Source organism: Protomyctophum bolini (assembly GCF_963924005.1).
Source record: "Protomyctophum bolini genome assembly, chromosome: 19".
Classification (NCBI taxonomy): Eukaryota; Metazoa; Chordata; class Actinopteri; order Myctophiformes; family Myctophidae; genus Protomyctophum; species Protomyctophum bolini.
The window spans coordinates 22,069,388-22,089,955 of record NC_137880.1 but is presented as its reverse complement, the minus strand read 5'-3'; the positions used below and the strand labels follow the sequence as shown (position 1 = coordinate 22,089,955).

Sequence of the window (20,568 nt, the reverse complement as noted above, 5' to 3'; positions counted from 1 at the left end):
CCTCTTATTCTATGGACCTTAATGACCAAATTAATAGAAAAAACACCAAAAAAAAGTATAGCATGACATCACAGGTCCTCTCAAATTTCCGGTGACTGGATCCCCGACGGAAAGCTGGAGAGAGAGCTGTTTCACCCACGCAATAGCCGATGCTGGGTGCAGGACTTGAACACACTGCTGTGCAATAATGCTCGGTAAGATGGAAGATAAAAAAATATTAAAGACTTTTCTCTAAACACGTCTTGCACTCTTTTCCTTCCTGAAAAATGTAACATTCACAGTACACAGTACTCACACTGTCACTGACATATTTGACAATGAGAGTGGCACCACTGTTACCAGGTGTGAGATTATTATTGTTAGGGATGTCCAATATTATCGGCCTCCCGATATTATCGGCCGATATTTGCATAAAAATGAAATATCGTTATCGGTTTTAATTTAGCGGTATTAATTCATTTACATTTCTCCTGAATTTATTATTAATATTTATTTTTATTTGGAAAACCTTTATGAATGCATCCAGTGTGGCATCACAATAAAATTAGGCATACTGTGTTAATTCCACAATCGCTTATATTGGTATGGGTTGATATTGGTATATCATATATTCGGAGTTGGACAATATGGGGATATCGGATATCAGCAAAAAATACAATATCGGACATCCGTAATTATTGTAGTGTTGGATAACTTTACCCATAGTCTGTACAATGTACTAAATTATGCCAAACATGCCCCAAATGTACAGTAATTCCACCATTTCACAAAAAAGATTCTCAATCCCTGGCTGCTGATTCAGCATTCAGTTTAGCTTTTCACATATAGATCTGAACCTGAAGGCAGATCCTGTCAAGGCGTCATGTGTTTTGATGCATGGCATGCTTGTTCCAGAGCCAGCACCGCTCCATCAGAGTGTGTGAATAAGATTGTGGGTGGCTGTGCAACGTTTACACAGTAGCCTACACTACTGTACAGGAACGTGCTCACAGAGACATCAAAGGGGGCTTCAGCCCCTGCCCTTTTACCCGTCTGTAAAACAACTGCCCTTTCCAGACCACGAATGGAGCATTTACTATGGTGAAAGAAATGCAAATGGCACTCGTTTCCAGGCCATGCCGGAAGGCAGCATTCTGGAGAATTGCTTTCTTACCTAAAGTCTCCAGAACTTGAACACAGCATTTTGCGTTGAACAAATTTGTTTAGAAATCCATACACCACATCTCCACTAGCAAAAGAGTGCTGGGTAGGCCTAAGGTTGCTGTTGCAAAAGTGCCCTCTTACGGGATTTCAGCCCCCGCCTCTCTGACACTCTCTGTATGTCGCTGAGCACAGCTGTCGTTCTCATCAGAGTGTGTGAATAAGATTGTGGGTGGCTGTGCAAAGTTTACAGTTACACAGTACGCTACTGTATGCTCTTTGACCACAACAAACTGCTAATGTCTATAAACAGAAAATTACTGCCAGTCTGCCACACTGCCACAGCCTAACCTCAAATACACAGCGACTCAGAGGTTGAAGTTGAACTCACAGTCACAGTCTATAATGCGCTGAGACTTTTTGGACATTTTGAAAAGACACAAATCTTGTGAAAGAAATCTGAACTGAGTGGTGCAACAGATTTTGCTGTTCCTTGGAGTGGTTGAAAAACAAAGCTTATATTGGTGCCACGTGTGGCACTGGCAGTGCACCATATAGTAGCCTCTGGGGTGGCAGTGGCACGGCAAAGCAGCAGTGATTAGGTTATGGTTGAGTCCATTGTAAACTTGGGAGTTTTCGACAGTGAATGAATGAATTAATTCAATCGTTTTTGTTTTTGTATCTTTTCACAAGACCCATCCCTTACAAGATTGTAGGTGCTCTTTTGATAGCAGTTTTGAAGGAGTCAAGGGATTCACATTTCTTAATGACTGTTGGTAGGGCGTTCCACATTTTAGTCACGAAATTAATTTAATCCCTTGTTTGAGCCGAATCTGGGTTGCAAGTGGTTTGTTGAACTCCCTCTGTTGTGAATGTGGACTTCATTCATTAAGGAAGTATTTTAGACATACACATGGGTATTTTGGTGGTGTAGTGAATCTTGCAGACCAGACCCATTGTAAGATGCTGTAGCCTAGCTACTCTGTCGTCAACCCTAAGCCATTCCACTATTCCAGCCTATAAAAATGGGCAGGGGAGAGGTGGGTTCTGGGAGTGAGGCCAAGTAGTAACCTGACCAGTTTGTTTTGGGAAGTCTGGAGCCTTGTTTTAAGGGCCTTTGACGTGCTGTGGTAGTGGTACCAACTACCAAGAGGTAAACGGTAAAAGGCACTTTACATAGTGTCTTGGACACTTCGACACTGACTCTGATCACTCTTGGGGAGCCGAATTGGGATTTGTCACTCAAGATTGCGAAATCTTGCAAAATGTCCGGGTTCACATTCTGACAGGTAGACTTCAATGACACCAAACTTTTTTCGGCTTTATCTTATGTTCTGAACCAAAGAAAGTTAGAGGACGGATTGTGTTTACAGGCTACTTGATTCCGTTTCTGGACGTTATAGACCCGCCCACTAATTAGCCTCGGTCCAGACTCCCAGCAGGCTTATTGCCGCCTGACACAGTACCAGAACTGTACACACTGTAGCCTACAATGCTGGAAGTTGGAACTGTCAACTGTGATTTGAAACAGCTGCGATCTGACCAAGGATCTTTGCTGCATGTGTTTGTTTTATCAACTTTGGACTTGGCGATTTTTCCGACGGACACGGTTTGTAGGGTTGCCAGTCCTCCTGAACACATTTGACGCTGGGAAACTGCACTAAAAGTAAGCCAGAGCCCAGATTTATGCAGTATAAACTCACAGTCACAACCATTTTAATTATTTATTGTCTCCGCGAGGCCGAAGGCGTGGCCGAGAACTATGTTTTGCCCCTGGACCTAGCTAGTCTGTGTGTGTGTTTCCTCCGAGGTGGTGGAAAGCCTGGTGGGCGAGGTTAGTGTGTGTGTGTGTGTGTGTCTGAGTAGCCTACGTGTACGCACATGCGCGTGCGTGTGGTTTCATCCTGTAGTGTAGGCCTACTACTTTGGAAAACACATTTTGGCTTATAGTAAACTATTATTTTGCAGAATTAGTACATTTCAAGCACAAACTCAATACAAAGACTGTTAACTGTGAGTGGACGACCCAATTAAGCATTACACTTGTTTACAAGAGGGTCCACCATGCATGTTCAATTCATCAAAACATTTAGAGACGTACAAGACACTTCTATATAGACAAAGAACAGAAGTCATGTGATTAAGACGGATCTGTCCCATTTTTCATATTCCTTCCAAAGTTTTCAGGAGTGGTCCGTTTTGAACAAAATGCCTTAAATCATAAACGCAGCTGTGAATCTTTGCACGTGCATTCCCTGGCACTGGGCCATGGAAGAAATGTCACGATACGTTTTTCAAATCGGCCTCATGGTGGCGCTATAACAGGCCGATTCACATTACTGATGAATTGAACAAGGTGGACCGGCCCACGTTACAAACAAGTGTAACGCTTTATTGGGTCGTCCACTGGCACTGCAGTTAACAGTCTTTGTATTGAGTTGTGCTTGAATTGTACTGTAATTCTGCAAACTGTTAATAAATATTTCAATCAATCAATGAAAAAAACTGGACCGATGGGTGTGAAACTTTGCATGCGCACTCTAGAAAGAGGCCAAGGAAAAACATCTGCCCTGCATTTTTCACTCAGTCTTTTATAGCCACCAGGAGGCAGATTTTTTTTGCGAAACAGACAGACCCTATGTACAGACTCCTTCTTTTGTCAAAGCATCAATCAAATCTCATTATCTCTATAGTCTTAATTCGAGCACTAATAGAAAAAATCTAATCGGAAACCAATTTATTGTCACATTCCTATTTTCCATCTTCAGACAGTCTCATCACACCGTGGTGAGATTATAGCCTACATGTGATGACGACTTTTGATGATATGCTGGAGGAGGTCGGGACCTTTGGACGCTGCCAGAAGCGCATCTTCGCAATGCTCTGCCTTGTGTCACTGCCGTTTTCCGGGGCGCTCATCAACGTCGTGTTCCAGGGCTTCACTCCGGAACATTGGTGCCGTATCCCGGCCGTGACAGAGATGAGGCAGGCCTGTGGTTGGAGCCTGGCGGACACACACAGGCTCACTGTTCCACTGGTCAACAGCTCTGGAGAGTTTCTCCACAGCACATGTGAGCAGTACGACTTGGACTGGAATGCCACCGGACTCACCTGTGACACACAGAAAGTGAACCTGAGCGGATCTGGCCTCACGCCATGTAAGGTGTGTACCGTTTACTTTTATATATATACGCATATCTGTATAGTATAATAAATGTAGTACTTAAATAGAAGTGCATTGTCCAATGAATCCAAAATCCAAAAACTCAGAGCCAAAAGTAATTTCACTTTTAAGGGGCCTCTAAAGAATGCACTGCCAAAACAGATTTCACTTCTGCCAATAGGGGGTCGAGACAAATGTGAAAAGTATGCCGCAGAATAGCTAGCTACCCAGCTGCCTCGGGTCCTGATGGCTGCAACGACTTGGCCAGCCCTGGGAAGGCCACCAAGCCCGATGGAGATATTAAAGGCACCTTTCTACTTATACACAGAAGTTACAGCAGTAACATGATTATAATTGAACTTGACATAAACCATTTGTGTGATGTGAACATGCAGAGTTTGGGATTACATTGGAAAACTTGTCATCATCATTTTGATAATTTTCTGACATTGTTGTTTAATTATCATTTTAGGAGCCATTAGAAGAAACTAACTTGAAGGAGATGACTGAAGAACATGTCGCATGCTACCTCAAAGGGGCTTCAGTTTGAGATAGGGGACAAAAACTGTGGTCAAAGGACAGAGTGACCATAGTTGAACATACAGTAGAGCTTCTATGTGAAGTCATTATGCAGTTTGTTGCATAATCAAAGGGCTTAGTTTATGCATATGCATAAAGTGAGTGGTAAATGAGTGGGAAATTGAGTTTAATGTTGTTTAATGCAATCAGATGAGACCTTTCTGTTTGGATGTATGGGCTGTCAAGGCCAGAAAACAGTTTTTTGCCAGTCAGTAGTTTTTTGACACTCAGTCCCAAATAACTTCCACCAGGTATGATGATGATGTCACACGCATAGTTTACACTATACTTCCCTCCATCACTGCATCTGTGTGGTGCATGTGGTAACATTGTTTTGATGTTGTGTACATATATGAAAAGGGAATACAAAACAACTCGCCCCTTTACCAACTCGCCCCGGGCGTACAGCCGGCGGAACAGCGCAACCTGGTATTCCTAAAGTAATCTAAGTAAATTATGCTTAAACGGTTAAACCTAACCTAACCTTAACCTCAGTAAAACTATGCCTAAACCTAACCCTATTCCTAAACTTAACCCCAGTAAAACTATGCCTAACCCTAAACTTATTTCTAACCTTATTCTCAGTAAAACAAAATAAAGAATACAAGAACTGCCGCACCGAGCTGTCGGCGTGAGGTCGGCGGAAAAAAGCTGGAGCGAGATGGAATTGGGGCGACCGTACCTGTTACCTGAAAAGGCACAGGGCCAAATGGGGGAACGAGCTATGATAAATGATGCCGTTAATTAATTCCTTATATGTCAATTATACTTGTGGCCAGACTGAAAACACAAATCAGGGCAGGAATGCAAATGACAGCGACCATGTCTGTACAAATTGACATAATTATGAATTTGTTATAGCAGGCAAGCAAAGCGTTGCAACGAGCTGACTTGTCTGATCAGATGGTTGTATTATTTTCAGTCTGAAAGTAATATAAAGTAGACAACATAGTCAGTCAAGACCTGAGAAATCTGAAATGCAAAAAAGTATGAATAGTGTTTTGAATTTCTATGACTTACTGTATGGTTCAGCATCACATTTGTGGTGCCCCTATAAGGGTCAGAAGTGAAATCTCTTTTGGAGGTGCTTGCCTGCATGTATATTGATGTATTGTTTGTGCTTGAATTGAATGTGTGTGTGTGTGTGTGTGTGTGTGTGTGTGTGTGTGTGTGTGTGTGTGTGTGTGTGTGTGTGTGTGTGTGTGTGTGTGTGTGTGTGTGTGTGTGTGTGTGTGTGTGTGTGTGTGTGTGTGTGTGTGTGTGTCTGAGTGTCTGAGTGAGTGACAAATGTAAGAAAACAGAGTTGACAAATGTAAGAAAAATGAACGATAACAATGTGGTCACAATAAACAGCACCATATATAACATGCAAAGGTTTTAGTATTATGTATGTAACATGGGCAGCACCCTGATGCCTGATTTATACTTAGCTGATCTACAAGCTCACAACGAGTCACAGGCACGACTAAGTATAAATCACTCTTAAATCAATGTCAATATTCAGAAATATTGAGTGAAGTTCTTAATCTAGGGCTAGGCAGTATTCACATTCGAGAAGTGATACTTTCACGGTCTCCATGAAACCTAAAGACAGACATATGTTATACTGTAGATGTCTCTGCCATGTATGCACTACTATGTCATGTACCGTCTCCTCTCCATTCTGTTTGTAGACCTACTGTAGGCTACTGTCCTTTTTCATTATACCTGTCTAAGGCATAGATCTTCTTTGATAAATCAAGGTCTTTTGATTAATTTAATTGAATACATGTTTTGTTTTTGTCCTTAAAGGATGGCTGGCAATACAACTATGAGGGGAGGCAGTCCATTGTCACAGAGGTGAGTGACAAACTGTCTACTGACTGAAATGCTAAAAAGTTAAACTTCTTTCAGTGTGTGAAAAGATTCTTTGAATACTCACTACATGTTTTCAGTATGTTGTCCATAATACATCTCTGGTCATCTGGCACCAGTCTACTAACTGTTCATAGAGCAAAAACTAAAGGTAGAGTTTAGTTGTTGCTACACATATACAGTACGTTTCTGGAACATATACAGATTTGCCAGGCTAAACAAATAAAAATGTCAACCTTTCAGATAATCAAAGCTTGATGAATTTCAAGTGGTAAATTATTGATTCTGATGGAGTATTGAGCTAACTATAAAGTGTTCAGGGGAATATTACATTTCTTGGAAACATGAGTTGTAGTCAGAGGAATTGGGACCCTTCCGCATGTTTGTGGCTGAACTCTTACACAATACTCCTGATGATCAATGCCTTTTAAATGCCTTCTGACTTCTGTCTTGCCTTATGTCTTGTACAGTAAAGAACTTTGAATTGCCTTTGTATATGAAATGTGCTACATGTAAAGTTACAGAGGAGAGAGAATGCATTAGTATGCAAATAAACAACATGTTCTCTTGGTGCAGTTTGATCTGGTGTGTGCAGATGCCTGGGTGGTAGATATGTACCAGGCCACCCTTAATATGGGCTTCCTGGTTGGCGGCATCGCTATGGGCTACCTGGCTGACAGGTCTGTGACTGATTACCTGCTTTACTTTTGTTTTTTATCAGTGGCTTATGGGTATGCTTTAGTAAATGCGTCCTGTTCTTTGCAAAATGGTACTGACCCTTTAAGTCAGATAATCAAATAATAATGCCTAATAATGATATAGCATTATGCATTGAGGTATGTGTTAAATCGTTCCCTTTAAAATGAAGTATTCTAGTACAATTTAACCTCCTATACATTTAAGAGGTATAACATATCAAATTGTTATACCATTTACCATTTATTTTTAATTGACCTGCATTATTATAATTCTACTGTGTATCTACGTATATATATGACTCAGATACAGGCAGAGTTTTATATGCACCAGAATGACACCAGCAACAGTGTTCTGCAGACTATTATGAAAACAAATTTTCTATGAGAATAAGATGTATGCTGACGTGCAGTATCCTACTTGTAACTTGACTGAAGGTGAATCAGACAGCACTTTCATATTCTACTATTTGTTGCACTGATACAGTAGGAATCCTCTCACTGTTTGTGCAAATGTCTCTGTGCAGGTATGGTAGGAAGATGGTTTTCCTGATATCCAACGTGTTCAATGGGATAGCAGGGATCCTGGTGGCTGTGTCTCCTAATTACATCTGCTTGTTGGTGTTCAGAACCATGAGCGGCTTTGGTGTCAAAGGCGGCTGGATGGTCACATACGTATTACGTAAAGACAACAATCGTCTATAGTTTAAATTAAAGTGTACCGAATTACATTTATGGGACCAAATCTGTAGGAGTAGTAACAAAAAGCGTGTTTTGGAGAAAATGCTAAATAGCGGAAAATCTATTTAGGCGGAAATCCATGTGGCCTGTCAAATGTTATTGGCCAAAATGTAAAGCAGCTTGTTATAGTGGAGTGAATCACCAATATGCTCACAAACAGACAATTACTAATGAACTCCTCACTGTACACTGACTTTTATGGGTTATTTATTTATTATGCATTCTATCGCTCTTTCTTTTCGCATTGGATTGATACCATTAAGAAAATGTCATCATTGTACATGTTCAATGACATAATAAAATCCTCCATCGATCCATTCACAAATGAATTAAATAAGCACTTTGCTTATTCAGTATGCTACAAAACATCTCTCCAAAAGCTCCTCTGCTGGTGAATTGTAAGCACATGTACTGTGTCATATTGCAGTGACAGAGATAGTTGGGGCGGATTACAGGCGGACGGTGGGGATTCTGTACCAGATGTTCTTCAGCATTGCTAACCTCCTCCTCCCTCTACTGGCCTACTACATCACAGACTGGCGTTGGCTGAATGTGGCCATCACTGCACCCTACTTCCTCTTCCTGTCCTACTACTGGTGAGAAAACACCTTCACAGTTCTTCTCTTGTACAGTGCGTGGATGACCTCTCGGCTCAAATGATTGCTGTTAATGACAGCTGATAAGTGAAGAGATGATATGGTGTGTGAAGAGATGCTGTGAAGTCAGTCTACTGTCTACCTGTCTGTGCATATCTATCTCTCATAGTCATACATTGACTTTGTCCCGCAGGTTCATTCCAGAATCTCCCAGGTGGCTTTTCTTTCAGAACAGGTCTGCTGAAGCTGTGAAGATCACTGAGGCCATGGCCAAGGAGAACAAGAAGAAACTCTCAGCGAAAATAGAGGTACATTTGTAAGTTTAGCAAGTAACCAGCCTTCTCTTTATTGAGGCTTTTTGCATATAATGTAAGTAGGCATGTAATGATTTATTGTAAATCGATTCAAATCTATTCAAACGGGTGACAATTTAAATTGATTTATTAAAAAATTATCATGCAAAAAATAGCCCAAAAAAGAAGAAAATATAGGATCTTTGTAGAATCTTTGAGAATTCAGTCATTTGCTACTGTGTTAAAAAGAAGACAAGAAAAAACACATTATTGTACTGGATTTGTTTAAGTAAAATAATAGAATGTAAATTTTGTGTTTAAAAAAATCATGAAAAATCATATCGTGAATCTAGTATCGTGATTTGTATCGTACCGTGAGTTGAGTGAATCTGAATCGTTACATGCGTACGGGTTAAGGTACCTTTTTTGCATAGGATTTAGGCTCCCATGCAGTGCTTGGTAAACAAGTATTGCTTTCTTGCTTCGAGACTCTGACAGATGATGATGCAGACTCCCCTACTGCCTCTTTCATGGACCTGATCAGAACGCCAAACATGAGAAAACACACCTTAATTCTCATGTTCTGCTGGTGAGAGAGAGTGTTCATAAATCACAGGTCTCTAAGTCAGGTTGATATACTGTATGTTTACGAAAGATGGCTTTACTGACACAATGCCTTGTGAACACCTAATCTTACCTTTTTTACCTTTAGCAAGCAATGCATGACAGGGTTTCTGTTTGTTTGTTAGCAATATAATAATTTGAGAATAGACTGTCAGATTGTCATGATACTTGATAGAATATAAGTTCAAAGGTCAAGGTCACAATCAAGGTCAAAGTCTGAGAGCTATCAAAATAACTGGGGTGGTATGTGTGCTGGGTTTGAATGTTTAATGATTAAATTAAAGCTATTTAAAAGTAAAAGCAAACATCAGATCTTATGATTTTCATGCTTGTAGGTTCACCAGTGCTGTGGTGTACCAGGGCCTCATAATGCGCGTGGGGATAGTAGCAGATGGAAATGTCTATATAGACTTCCTGATTTCAGGCCTGGTGGAGTTCCCCGCCGCTTTCCTCATCATCATCACCATCGAGCGCATTGGCCGGCGTCTGCCTTTCGCCACCGCCAACATCGTGGCCGGAGCCTCTTGCATCATCACTGCCTTCATTCCTGACAGTGAGGAGCCCATGGTCAAAGACTAATTATCTTCAGTTGTAAAGTTTCAAACGTATTGTGTTATTTTCCCATGTGTACAGTACTGTAGCCAAGCGGTGGACACTGGACAGTAACTAAGTACTGTACTTTTTAAGTAAATTTTTTAAGTACTTCAGTTTTTTACGAGCTGATGACTCACTCCGCTACATTTCAAGTAGAAATATTGTACTTTTGACTCCAATCTTTTTCTAGGAAGGGACTCACATTTTGAGTATGTACTTTGTCGACCACTGACTGTAGCACTATTGGAATGTGTGCTTTTACATCAGGTATTTTATGGTTGAAGACAGCAGTGGCCTGCATCGGCCGGCTTGGGATCACCATGGCTTTTGAGATGGTGGTGTTTGTCAACATTGAACTCTATCCTACATCAGTAAGGTGAGGTTTCATGTTTCTATCATCTATATATTTTTAGTTTATTTACATATATTTAGTATAAAACAGTGGCCTTTTCTATACGTCCTAAGTTATATTATTGCATGCTTCTTGTAAGTTTTAATGTTGTGTAGACGACTGCAGTAAAGACATGAAAGATATATGTAAGAAGAAGGGGGGGGGAGCAGTCTAATATGATCAATTGCATTAGTAGTAACTGAAATGAAAAACCTTTCGACGACATACTATTGTATATCGTTTTTCATGGTTTCCGACGATTATCGAAAATGGCTTCAGGACTGGCCATTTCATTTCTGCGTTCCCTGCCCCTCAAATGCTCAAAACCTAAAATGTTACATTTTAAGTTTTGGTTGCTCCCCTCAATGATTGATTTAACCACTTAACTGTCCAAAGGATTCAGCATGCTCCAAATAGTGGGGTGGAGGGGTAAAATAAAATAAAAAATATGAAAATCATGCTTTTCGACAAAATACTATAGTACGTCGTATAGTATGTCGTTTTCATGGTTTTCGACAATTATCGAAAATGACTTCGAGACTAGGCCATTTCACTTTCGGGGGAGTAGCCTCCCGAGAAAAGCAGCAATGGATTCTCCACCTCTCAAATGGTAACACATTAGCATGTGTCTCCGAGTCCACAGTAAGCTGAATTTAAAAGTGTGAATGGAGTTTCTAGGCGAAAGTGATTTATTTTGTGCCAAAATTGACCTCCATTATACATTTCTCAAATTTGAAAGCACTGCTATATTTCTAAAACTATGAAACATTTCAAAGATTCATTTTCAGTCAAACATGTAAGATGAACATTTTAAAGTTTGAATAGGTGTAAGTATGTAGGACTAGTAGCATGCAAAGTTTGTGCTATTGCCATTGACAATGCATTTGGCGTTTATGTTAAATAACTCAAATACTACAAAACATTTCAAAGTAAAAGGTTCCAGCATGTGTCTCCACAGTAAGCTGAATTATAAAAAGTGTGAAGTTTCTAGTTGAAAGTGATTTTTTTGACGTGCCAAAATCTGCCATTGACCCCTATTATAACTTTCTCAAATTTGAAAGCACTATATTTCTAAAACTATGAAACATTTCAAAGATTCATTTTCAGCCAAACACGTTTAATATATTTTTTATCCCACGATTTTGTAACCCATTTTTCACCCCTGTGTCAATCATCTAATCTGTGATCCTGGGCTCTACACACCCTCCACCAACCTAGTCCCCATATATGGGGGACAAGGGGAGAGCAATGGACTTGAACTCATGCTTCCTTCATGCCAAGTTTCCAAGTTGCTCCTTTACACCTGACAGGGGGGAGTTTCCCTGGTTGGACGTAGCGCGTGGAAAGAACACGTTATTCCAACCAGTTCCTTTCCCCTCCATCAGGCGTGGAGGGTATCTACCCTAGGGGACACGGGGAGAACACACAGAAAGGCCCTTTCGCCAACCCCGCCTTCGGGAGGAAATATTTTCTAAAACTATGAAACATTTGAAAGATTCATTTTCAGTCAAACATGTAAGATGAACATTTTAAAGTTTGAATTGGGTTTCTAGGTGTACTAGGTGTAGGACTAGTAGTGTGCCAAAGTTTGCTATTGCCATTGACAATGCATTGGGCGTTAACGTTAAATAACTAACAAACGACAAAACATTTCAAAGTAAAAGGTTCCAGGCTTGCTAACCCCCAAAACGGAATATTTCAATACTTGATTTAACCACTTTTTAAAGGTCTGAAAAACTCGAGACCTACACCATTCGATTCAGTGTGCTCCGAATAGTGGGTGATAGAGGGGAAAAGTTTGGGGAAAATGCTAATTATCATTTTCGACGACATAATGCTTGCACACTGATATGCTCTATTGACGGAAAAATTAAGTGCTGTGCCATTTCTGGCTACATGCCCTTCATTAGTCTATCACGTCAGGCCCCTCACAGCACTAAAGCCCGGTTGCGGGGCCTGACATCCCTGTAACAGGGCTGGTAACATGGTAACATGATAGGGCCTGTGAAAGGGCTATGACAGCCCTGCCATTCAGTGCTGCGAGAGGGCCTTGATGTGACAAGACCTGACATTGTACAATTCTACTTTGTTGTAACAGGGTTTATCCGCCTTGGAAGATACAATTGATTTCTTTTGTTTGTTTTTGAGATTTGATTCTAGAAGATTCAGTTTATAAACCTGTGACCTTAATTCTTGTGCCACACTCTGGCGTGGAAGATAGAAGTGAGAAAGAAATACTTAACCTCGTAGAATTTAGATGGAAAGTGGAAATGGGAATGTGTTTAATGGTCTTGAAAAAACGTTACACAGCTCTCGTGCTACAGAAGTAAGTATGGATGATACAAGTTAGAACAAAATACCGAATTACAAGCTCACATATCTTTTTTGCGAAGAGAATTGGTGTAGAGGAAGACAAGCAGTATAGAGGTGCTCCTCCACTTTTAAAAGTAGCACAAGAACCGACTATCACCCACTGTGTATACTTGACATCACATACTGTGATTTGAATGCAAGCATGATGTGTCCATACTCCAGAGAATGCCAATGAAACATCTCAACTCTCTTCTTTCATCCAGGAACCTGGGAGTGTCTGTGTGCTCTACTCTGTGTGATGTGGGAGGGATCGTATCTCCCTTCATGCTCTACAGGCTGTCTGCCGTATGGCTGGAGCTCCCACTCATCATCTTCGGTGGGTCAAGGGTCAAATGTCAAACTTCCATCAGTAATTGCTGAGGTGGAAATGACATAGCTTAACAATTTCATAGTGTTGGTATTCAATCGATGGAATTCATTCGTTCAATCTACATAGTTGTATTCTAATTAATGTTTTGAATTGATTCCCATACTTCATACTTCCAACTTTTCTTTAGGGGCTACAGACTTATTTGTGAATCACTTACTAATGTACCTTTGGCCTCCATGTCGGGTCTCCATCATAGACTGTAAAAAAATATGGACAAAGCGTTCGCCGGGTCTGATATGGACGTAAAATGAAGCCAGTCAGTCCTTGTATTGTAAATCGCCATCTTTCTAGATCCGTTTTGGCCCAGCTGGCCATTGGCTGGCCCAGACAACGAGGCGGGACTTCCCCCCTTCTTCTTAGTTGGTTTTTATTTTGACTCGAACGGGGGGTGGCTCCCGTTCATAGACTGTAACGGTAGCCACGCCCCTCAGAACATACGCGACATTTTTTTAATAAATGGGACCATCATTTTCCAAAAAGAATATTATGACATGAGAAATGAGACTTTAAACTAGTGACTGGAAGCAGAAAGTATTCATGACCATGTTTATTAAGGTAATACAGTCTAGGTGAAGTTGGGCCCAAATACATGGACCTCTCCTCTATGGGGATATGGGTTTTTTTGCGCCCAATGACAGCACCACAACAGGCCATTATATGAACTTTCAGGATGTCCCAATTTCCTTAGTGGCTTCACAAAATATCTGTCTGACTGCCCCCCTGGTCTCCATACAGGAACTGTGGCCTTGATATCCGGGGGTTTGGTTTTATTCCTACCTGAGACTAGAGGACTCCCCCTCCCTGAGACCATTGATGACATTGAGTTCCCTGGCAGGTTAGCCCTTCCTCTTAACACTCAGCTACACTATCGGTGTAATTAAAGAACCATTTGTAACGTGTGGACATACAAATCGTTGCTGTGAAAACCATTATGTGCAAAACCGTTATACTGATTATGACCATGCATGACTAACCATGATAATGATGACCATGACTAACCATGATACTGACATGATGACCATGACTAACCATGATACTGACATGATGACCATGACTAACCATGATACTGACATGATAATGACCATGACTAACCATGATACTGACATGATGACCATGACTAACCATGATACTGACATGATAATGACCATGACTACCCATGATACTGACATGATGACCATGACTACCCATGATAATGACCATGATAATGACCATGACTAACCATGATACTGACATGATAATGACCATGACTAACCATGATACTGACATGATGACCATGACTACCCATGATACTGACATGATAATGACCATGACTAACCATGATACTGACATGATAATGACCATGACTAACCATGATACTGACATGATAATGACCATGACTAACCATGATACTGACATGATGACCATGACTAACCATGATACTGACATGATAATGACCATGACTAACCATGATACTGACATGATAATGACCATGACTAACCATGATACTGACATGATGACCATGACTAACCATGATACTGACATGATAATGACCATGACTAACCATGATACTGACATGATGACCATGACTAACCATGATACTGACATGATAATGACCATGACTAACCATGATACTGACATGATGACCATGACTACCCATGATACTGACATGATGACCATGACTACCCATGATAATGACCATGATAATGACCATGACTAACCATGATAATGACCATGATAATGACCATGACTAACCATGATACTGACATGATAATGACCATGAATAATCATGATACTGAGGTACTAACATGATAATTGGTATCTGAAAATGCATTTTCTGTTTAAGAAATAGCTGGAGAGACATGGAGACTCCTGTTACTGAACAAACGATATAGCCATGATTACTATCATAATATAGAACAATTAACATGCACTTATTTGAACACAAAAGTGTATAGTAGTAGCAGCAGCAGCAGCTGTATAGTAGCTGTATAGTTGTAGCTGTATAGTAGCTGTATAATAATAGCTGTAGTAGCTATAGTAGCTGTATAGTAGCCTGGCCAGAGTGTAGAGTAGCGACACGCTTTGATCTCGCCGCAAAGCGGGTGCCTATATGGGCTATAGTTCCAAACATTGCTCCTACGCGCCGTTTTTCATCATTTTTGAGGATTTGAAAAAAATGGGGGAAAAAATCCGCAATTTCCGCAATTACCATTTCCGCAATTTCCGCAATTTCCGCAATTTGACAAAAACGATCAGTTATAGCCCAAATTGCGGAAATTGCGGAAATGGTAATTGCGGAAATTGCGGAAATGGAAATTGCGGAAATTGCGGAGAATGCATTGGGCGTTTAAGTTAAATAACTCAGAAATTACAAAACATTTCAAAGTAAAAACTTCCAGCATGTGTCTCCACAGTAAGCTAAATAATAAAAAGTGTGAATGAAGTTTCTAGGTGAATGTGATTTTTGAGTGCCTATAAAGCTGCCATTGAGCCCCATGTTAAATGTCTCAAATTTGAAAGCACTATATTTCTAAAACTATGACACATTTCTAAGATTCCTCTTCAGGCAAACATGTCCACCCTACGATGAACCTAAGTAGGCTATAATGGGGTTGGTAGGTTTAAGTATGTAGGACTAGTAGCATGCCAAAGTTTGTGCTATGGACCAATGAACCATGTAAATACAACAAATTGAGCAGGGCACTGCAGGGAGTTGCACCCCGTTCCGGTAAACCAGAAATACGACACCAGTGCCTTAGTTTTTGTGTTGTCATTTACAGGTCCTTTCGTTGAAATGTAAATTTTACATTTCAACAGTAAAGTAATATATAAAGAAGATAAACTTTGAAAAAAATGACGAAATGACAAAAACGATGGGTTATAGCCCATGTTTTTTGAAATTTTGAAAAAAAAAGTTAGCCTCGTTTCTCATCATTTTGGACCGTGGGCTATAGCCCATATCGTACGGCATACTATGGCACGCCGTTTTTCATCATTTTTAAGGATTTGAAAAAAATGAAAAAATGAAAAAAAAAATCCGCAATTTCCATTTCCGCAATTACCATTTACGCAATTTCCGCAATTTCCGCAATTCCGCAATTTGACAAAAACGATGGGTTATAGCCCATGTTTTTTTAAATTTTGAAAAAACAAGTTATCCTCGTTTCTCATCATTTTGGACCGTGGGCTATAGCCCATATCGTACGGCATACTATAGCGCGCAGTTTTTCATCATTTTTGAAGATTTGAAAAAAATGACGAAATGACAAAAATGATGGGTTATAGCCCATGTTTTTTGAAATTTTGAAAAAAAAAGTTATCCTCGTTTCTCATCATTTTGGACCATGGGCTATAGCCTATATCGTACGGCATACTATAGCGCGCCGTTTTTCATCATTTTTGATGATTTGACAAAAATGAAAAAATGACAAAAACGATGGGTTATAGCCCATGTTTTTTGAAATTTTGAAAAAAATAGTTAGCCTCATTTCTCATCATTTTGGACCGTGGGCTATAGCCTATATCGTACGGCATACTATAGCACGCAGTTTTTCATCATTTTTGAGGATTTGAAAAAAATGACGAAATGACAAAAACGATGGGTTATAGCCCATGTTTTTTGAAATTTTGAAAAAAAAAGTTATCCTCGTTTCTCATCATTTTGGACCGTGGGCTATAGCCCATATCGTACGGCATACTATAGCGCGCCCTTTTTCATCATTTTTGAGGATTTGAAAAAAATGACAAAATGACAAAAACGATGAGTTATAGCCCACGTTTTTTGAAATTTTGGAAAAAAAAGTTATCCTCGTTTCTCATCATTTTGGACCATGGGCTATAGCCTATATCGTATGGCATACTATAGCGCGCCGTTTTTCATCATTTTTGATGATCTGACAAAAATGAAAAAATGACAAAAACGATGGGTTCAAATCTTCAAAAATGATGAAAAACTGCGCGCTATAGTATGCCGTACGATATGGGCTATAGCCCACGGTCCAAAATGATGAGAAACGAGGCTAACTATTTTTTTCAAAATTTCAAAAAACATGGGCTATAACCCATCGTTTTTGTCATTTTTTCATTTTTGTCAAATCATCAAAAATGATGAAAAAGGGCGCGCTATAGTATGCCGTACGATATGGGCTATAGCCCACGGTCCAAAATGATGAGAAACGAGGCTAACTTTTTTTTTCCAAAATTTCAAAAAACATGGGCTATAACCTATCGTTTTTGTCATTTTTTCATCTTTGTCAAATCATCAAAAATGATGAAAAACGGCGCGCTATAGTATGCCGTACGATATAGGCTATAGCCCATGGTCCAAAATGATGAGAAACGAGGATAACTTTTTTTTTCAAAATTTCAAAAAACATGGGCTATAACCCATCGTTTTTGTCATTTCGTCATTTTTTTCAAATCCTCAAAAATGATGAAAAACGGCGCGCTATAGTATGCCGTACGATATGGGCTATAGCCCATGGTCCAAAATGATGAGAAACGAGGATAATGTTTTTTTCAAAATTTAAAAAAACATGGGCTATAACCCATCGTTTTTGTCATTTCGTCATTTTTTTCAAATCTTCAAAAATGATGAAAAACTGCGAGCTATAGTATGCCGTACGATATGGGCTATAGCCCACGGTCCAAAATGATGAGAAACGAGGCTAACTTTTTTTTTCAAAATTTCAAAAAACATGGGCTATAACCCATCGTTTTTGTCATTTCGTCATTTTTTTCAAATCCTCAAAAATTATGAAAAACTGCGCGCTATAGTATGCCGTACGATATGGGCTATAGCCCACGGTCCAAAATGTTGAGAAACGAGGCTAACTTTTTTTTTCAAAATTTCAAAAAACATGGGCTATAACCCATCGTTTTTGTCATTTTTTCATTTTTGTCAAATCATCAAAAATGATGAAAAACGGCGCGCTATAGTATGCCGTACGATATAGGCTATAGCCCATGGTCCAAAATGATGAGAAACGAGGATAACTTTTTTTTTCAAAATTTCAAAAAACATGGGCTATAACCCATCGTTTTTGTCATTTCGTCATTTTTTTCAAATCCTCAAAAATGTAGAAAAACGGCGCGCTATAGTATGCCGTACGATATGGGCTATAGCCCATGGTCCAAAATGATGAGAAACGAGGCTAACTTTTTTTTTCAAAATTTCAAAAAACATGGGCTATAACCCATCGTTTTTGTCATTTCGTCATTTTTTTCAAATCTTCAAAAATGATGAAAAACTGCGCGCTATAGTATGCCGTACGATATGGGCTATAGCCCACGGTCCAAAATGATGAGAAACGAGGCTAACTATTTTTTTCAAAATTTCAAAAAACATGGGCTATAACCCATCGTTTTTGTCATTTTTTCATTTTTGTCAAATCATCAAAAATGATGAAAAACGGCGCGCTATAGTATGCCGTACGATATAGGCTATAGCCCATGGTCCAAAATGATGAGAAACGAGGATAACTTTTTTTTTCAAAATTTCAAAAAACATGGGCTATAACCCATCGTTTTTGTCATTTCGTCATTTTTTTCAAATCCTCAAAAATGTAGAAAAACGGCGCGCTATAGTATGCCGTACGATATGGGCTATAGCCCATGGTCCAAAATGATGAGAAACGAGGCTAACTTTTTTTTTCAAAATTTCAAAAAACATGGGCTATAACCCATCGTTTTTGTCATTTCGTCATTTTTTTCAAATCTTCAAAAATGATGAAAAACTGCGCGCTATAGTATGCCGTACGATATGGGCTATAGCCCACGGTCCAAAATGATGAGAAACGAGGCTAACTATTTTTTTCAAAATTTCAAAAAACATGGGCTATAACCCATCGTTTTTGTCATTTTTTCATTTTTGTCAAATCATCAAAAATGATGAAAAAGGGCGCGCTATAGTATGCCGTACGATATGGGCTATAGCCCACGGTCCAAAATGATGAGAAACGAGGCTAACTTTTTTTTTTCAAAATTTCAAAAAACATGGGCTATAACCTATCGTTTTTGTCATTTTTTCATTTTTGTCAAATCATCAAAAATGATGAAAAACGGCGCGCTATAGTATGCCGTACGATATAGGCTATAGCCCATGGTCCAAAATGATGAGAAACGAGGATAACTTTTTTTTTCAAAATTTCAAAAAACATGGGCTATAACCCATCGTTTTTGTCATTTCGTCATTTTTTTCAAATCCTCAAAAATGATGAAAAACGGCGCGCTATAGTATGCCGTACGATATGGGCTATAGCCCATGGTCCAAAATGATGAGAAACGAGGATAATGTTTTTTTCAAAATTTAAAAAAACATGGGCTATAACCCATCGTTTTTGTCATTTCGTCATTTTTTTCAAATCTTCAAAAATGATGAAAAACTGCGAGCTATAGTATGCCGTACGATATGGGCTATAGCCCACGGTCCAAAATGATGAGAAACGAGGCTAACTTTTTTTTTCAAAATTTCAAAAAACATGGGCTATAACCCATCGTTTTTGTCATTTCGTCATTTTTTTCAAATCCTCAAAAATTATGAAAAACTGCGCGCTATAGTATGCCGTACGATATGGGCTATAGCCCACGGTCCAAAATGTTGAGAAACGAGGCTAACTTTTTTTTTCAAAATTTCAAAAAACATGGGCTATAACCCATCGTTTTTGTCATTTTTTCATTTTTGTCAAATCATCAAAAATGATGAAAAACGGCGCGCTATAGTATGCCGTACGATATAGGCTATAGCCCATGGTCCAAAATGATGAGAAACGAGGATAACTTTTTTTTTCAAAATTTCAAAAAACATGGGCTATAACCCATCGTTTTTGTCATTTCGTCATTTTTTTCAAATCCTCAAAAATGTAGAAAAACGGCGCGCTATAGTATGCCGTACGATATGGGCTATAGCCCATGGTCCAAAATGATGAGAAACGAGGCTAACTTTTTTTTTCAAAATTTCAAAAAACATGGGCTATAACCCATCGTTTTTGTCATTTCGTCATTTTTTTCAAATCTTCAAAAATGATGAAAAACTGCGCGCTATAGTATGCCGTACGATATGGGCTATAGCCCACGGTCCAAAATGATGAGAAACGAGGCTAACTATTTTTTTCAAAATTTCAAAAAACATGGGCTATAACCCATCGTTTTTGTCATTTTTTCATTTTTGTCAAATCA

At 39.4% G+C, this 20,568-nt stretch overlaps 1 protein-coding gene across 4 annotated transcripts in view; it reads left to right on the top strand.

Moving 5' to 3' along the window:
- Positions 1-2,333: 2,333 nt before the first annotated feature.
- The window catches only part of LOC308334834 (solute carrier family 22 member 2-like), a 32,976-nt gene continuing 14,741 nt past the window's right edge, over positions 2,334-20,568 (top strand). The window contains exons 1-12 of one of the 4 annotated variants that reach the window (XM_080791704.1): positions 2,334-2,429; positions 3,913-4,303; positions 6,674-6,721; positions 7,313-7,416; positions 7,959-8,113; positions 8,600-8,768; positions 8,962-9,076; positions 9,550-9,650; positions 10,021-10,238; positions 10,547-10,655; positions 13,247-13,359; positions 14,149-14,248. In XM_080791704.1, the coding sequence (XP_080647830.1) occupies positions 3,950-4,303; positions 6,674-6,721; positions 7,313-7,416; positions 7,959-8,113; positions 8,600-8,768; positions 8,962-9,076; positions 9,550-9,650; positions 10,021-10,238; positions 10,547-10,655; positions 13,247-13,359; positions 14,149-14,248 (1,586 nt within the window). In that variant the 5' untranslated portion in view covers positions 2,334-2,429; positions 3,913-3,949. Of the gene's footprint in view, positions 2,430-2,604; positions 2,807-2,841; positions 2,975-3,908; positions 4,304-6,673; positions 6,722-7,312; positions 7,417-7,958; positions 8,114-8,599; positions 8,769-8,961; positions 9,077-9,549; positions 9,651-10,020; positions 10,239-10,546; positions 10,656-13,246; positions 13,360-14,148; positions 14,249-20,568 lie in introns of those variants that run through there. The other 3 variants (XM_080791702.1, XM_080791703.1, XM_080791705.1) reach the window with 3 other exon arrangements.